At 33.3% G+C, this 4045-nt stretch overlaps 1 protein-coding gene across 1 annotated transcript in view; it reads left to right on the top strand.

Moving 5' to 3' along the window:
- LOC112904328 (clumping factor A-like) overlaps nt 1-4045 on the top strand; it is a 22267-nt gene that overhangs the window by 16643 nt on the left and 1579 nt on the right. The window contains exon 4 of the mRNA XM_025974081.1: nt 2219-2366. Coding sequence (XP_025829866.1) covers nt 2219-2366 — 148 coding nt within the window. The remainder of the gene's footprint in view (nt 1-2218; nt 2367-4045) is intronic.

The raw sequence follows: 4045 nt of genomic DNA, 5'->3' as shown, positions 1-4045 counted from the left end.
ATATGAACATTAAGTAGCATTAGAGACAGAGAATTGTTAATCTTTGTACGATACAGTTGTTTAATTAAAGCTGTTCTTCTTTTATTAAAAGAGTGTATTATTATCTCACATAATTACAAATGAAATACACAATTATCTGTGCTAACAACCCAAAACTTGACATACAGAGTGTACATAACATGATGGTACATTACATATGCAATCGTGTTATTTACGTCAGATAAGCCTAATGCTTCAATAGTTCGTGCAGTCTCTCCCGTTACATAACATTTTAAATAATTAAATTTATCGACATTATCCAGATGTACATTTTCATGAACCATGGATGCAAAGGAGTAGTGAAATTTTAACCACTTACCTGACTATCAAACACTGGTAATCTAATGTAATGTAATTTTATGCCCTTACGTGCAATGCGAGTTTCGTCCGTTGGTTGTGATGTATAATGCAAAGCTTGTGCACTTATTAATTGTGTCTCATCTAATAAATTTTGTGCTTTTGAAATAGCGTGAAAATAATTATTTTGGAAGAGCGATCTGCGGCTTGTAATTCGGTTTGTTGCTCATCAGTCATCATCATTGAATATTTCTATTTCTGTTTGAATAGCATTGTACTGGTCGTATAACTGTTCACATTTCTCTAGCCTTTTTTTAACTTCATGACCGAATCTAAAAAAAACAAAAAACGCGTCGAACTCCCCTTAATACCTGTCCTATTAAAGTTTAATTGGTCCATTGTTATTTATTTTATTTGTACTAGTTAATACACGTTGAATGGTTTTAAGAGTATGGAAAAAAGTGATAATTGGAGACTTAACGTTTATCCTGTCGATATTTTCTTTATTTGATGTACGCTGTGCCGCTCGCCGTAGTACAATGAGTGTAGGCTGCAATCGCACAATCAGTTTTCCACCGATTATTGTTAATGATAGTCCAGTAGCTAACTGACAATATGTCCCATAAATCCAATAAAGAATTGTACACGTATTACACTTTTATTCTTTACAGTTTTCGAGATTTCTCTTTCCAAGAAAAGGCCTCAAATACCCCTTAGACAATATCACGAACACTTCTTTTTATTCGCGAATATTTTTTTTTCTTTTTTCTCACAGCGCGATCTATTGGTTAGTTCAGCGAACAAATGATATCGATATCGTCGTTCGATTTCAATTATGCTAAGAATTCACGCACTCTGCGTATTTTTTGTTTGAATGTTGGCAGTTATTTCCTTTATTGTCTTGAGCTAACTAACTAGCGGTTAAGATTTAAAATAGTGATTCGAAAAAATCAGCTATTGGACATTTAACGTGACTACGCTCTTCTACTAAATGATAATGTTTTTAAAATAACGGGCATGTATGCCGATTAAATACTTTGATTAATTAGCTGTAAATTATATATCATTTTTACTTTGTAGCTGTCGAGTGAAAAATGAGTTATTTAAGTGAAGAAATAAGTGATACTGAACCAATTGATGTGGATTTGGATTCTACACCACCAAGAAAAATTGCAAAACTAGCAATAAACATCGCCAACAAAAATTTAGAGACGCCTGACTTCAACATGAGCAATGACCTAATAAGGTACCTGAAGATCAGCACAAAGCTAAATGTCGTACGTGCAATATTATGATAAATGCAGAGCTAGCTCTGATAAAAAAACCACATGACCTTAAAAGTTCATACAAATCGTTACAAGACTTTAGAAGCTCAGCCGATCATTTCCAAGTTTGTACAAAAGAGTGACGATATTTGCACGAAAACTGAAGCAGCTCAAGCTCTTGAAGTAAAGTTGTGTGGTTTCGTGGCTGAACATAATATATCGCTTACAACATTAATTGACCTGACAACACTTTTAAAATGTGATGTGCCTGACTCCGATATGATCAAAAAATTCAATTGAAGTCAACAAAAGTAACGACAATAGTAAAAAATGTGATCGCTGCAGCAGAAAAAGAAGAGCTCTGAAAAGAATTACACACCAATTTGTCCAGCGTTTTGATTGATGAATCCACTGATATTGGGAACATTCAAACGATGTGCGTCATTGTAAGGTAAAAAATTTGACAATTCTTATTTATTAAAATTGTTTATTGTATTTCTATATCTTGTACACTTTATAAATATTGTATTTTTCATAAAACAGGTTTTATGATGCTGAAAAAGGTGAAGTGGTTAGAAAGTTTTGGGACCTTTGTCAAGTTTTTGAGCCAAATTCAGATGTGGAGGGTGCCACAGCGGAACATTTATTCGAACTAGTGACAAAATCCTTTGAAGAATATAAGATCCCGTTCAAGATCATTATTGGATTTGCGTCCGATGGAGCTTCAAAATTTATTGAAGAATGCCCTGGTATCTACATCGTCTAGTATCTGTCATTCGTTACATCTTTGCGCCAGTAGTACATATAAGAAACTACCCAGGAGTTGCAAGATTTAGCACGAAATATTTATGGAGAATTTAAAAATAGTGCAAAACGACAACATTTATTTCAAAAGTTTCAAAGATTCTTAGAGATCAACGTTCACAGAATTCTTCGCCCAGCACAAACACGTTGGTTATTTCTGAAAGCGGTTGTTTCCAGAATAATTGAACAATGGCCTACGTTACAATTATATTTTAGAGAACAAATGTTAACAATTCGATTAAAATCTGTTGAACAGATTGTTCAAGCTCTTGGTAATCCATTAATTAAACTCCTCTCTCTCTCTTTTTGGACTTCATTTTACCCAAATGTACCAAGTTAAATGAACTCTTCCAATTATCGTCGGTAGTTATTACGAGTCTGATCGAACTGATTTAAGTGAACCAAATCCACGCAATGAGAGACATCGTTTGCGTTCAGAAAATATGTACTTTGGGGTTGAAGTTAGAAAAATGTTGGATCAGATTTAAATTTGAAATAATGAACGATTGAAATTGCTTGAGTTGAATTTTTAATTGAAGGTTCTAGCGAAATAAAGAAACGTTTCAACTTTTAAAATCCGACTTTGAAACTGATCACTAACGTCAATCCCGAAAAAGCAATGTTAAGAAAGACAAGACTTACTACAATTCCAAGTTTGCTGCCACTGATGGAGGCTTTGCCTCGAATTACCTCAAATAATCGTCGATGAATGGCGTAAATTACCATACTTTGAGCTTGCGGAGAATATCGACATTAAAGAGTCAATTGATATTTTTTGGGCAAATTTGATGGACTATGGAGAAGGTGATCAGGGAATGACTTTTAAAAACCCCCCCAAATTTCTGCTAAATGTAATTTCACTTCCACATTTGAATACTGACAATGAACGTATATTTAGTCACATCAATTTAATTAAAACTAAGAGTCGCAATAAAATGATAGTTGTAGTTTCAATTGTCAATGGGATTCTTTTAGCTAAACAAAGAATAAAGCATAATAACGCTGACTGCACTACATACGAACCATCTGAAAGTGAGTATGGTCGAATGAATAAATCTTTCATGTACAAAAAGTAAACTATCGTACATCTCAGAATCTACATAAAAATTTATGATTTGTATCGTGATACGGATGTGGATAAATTTGATAGTATTCTAATGCCAAATGAGAAGTTTTAAATAAGAATAAAAATATAATATGGAATAATTTTCGTACCAGTGATGCGGAAACAAATGCAGTCTTATGAATTCTTTATTTTATGCAAAAAATAATGCAAGTCATTCAGAACAAGTACTAAAATTGTTGACATAATGGTTGATTTGAAAACTTAGCTACAAAACAGACAAGCCGATCAATTTTATGGTAAATCTGCCATGGATTTATTAAAGCAGTTTGATGAATTGCAAAAAACAAATTTTAAAATTGATGTCAATAACTTTTTTTCGCGTGTAATGAAAGTGATAGCGCTAGTCCGAAACCATACGCCATCTCCCTCACTCTCTTCGAGCCAAGAAATTATTACGACATACGGTTAAGGCACGTCTGTTAGTATATGTCGATGGTACCATACTCTGTAATTTTCTCTGAACATATAGGAGTTTGTGCAGAAACCTTTTGATGCATATTGTCAGTAATTAAAT

The sequence above is a fragment of the Agrilus planipennis genome, unplaced genomic scaffold (genome assembly GCF_000699045.2).
Source record: "Agrilus planipennis isolate EAB-ADULT unplaced genomic scaffold, Apla_2.0 scaffold64, whole genome shotgun sequence".
NCBI lineage: Eukaryota > Metazoa > Arthropoda > Insecta > Coleoptera > Buprestidae > Agrilus > Agrilus planipennis.
The sequence above is the reverse complement of the archived record's forward strand: the minus strand, read 5'-3'. Positions and strand labels throughout refer to the sequence as shown.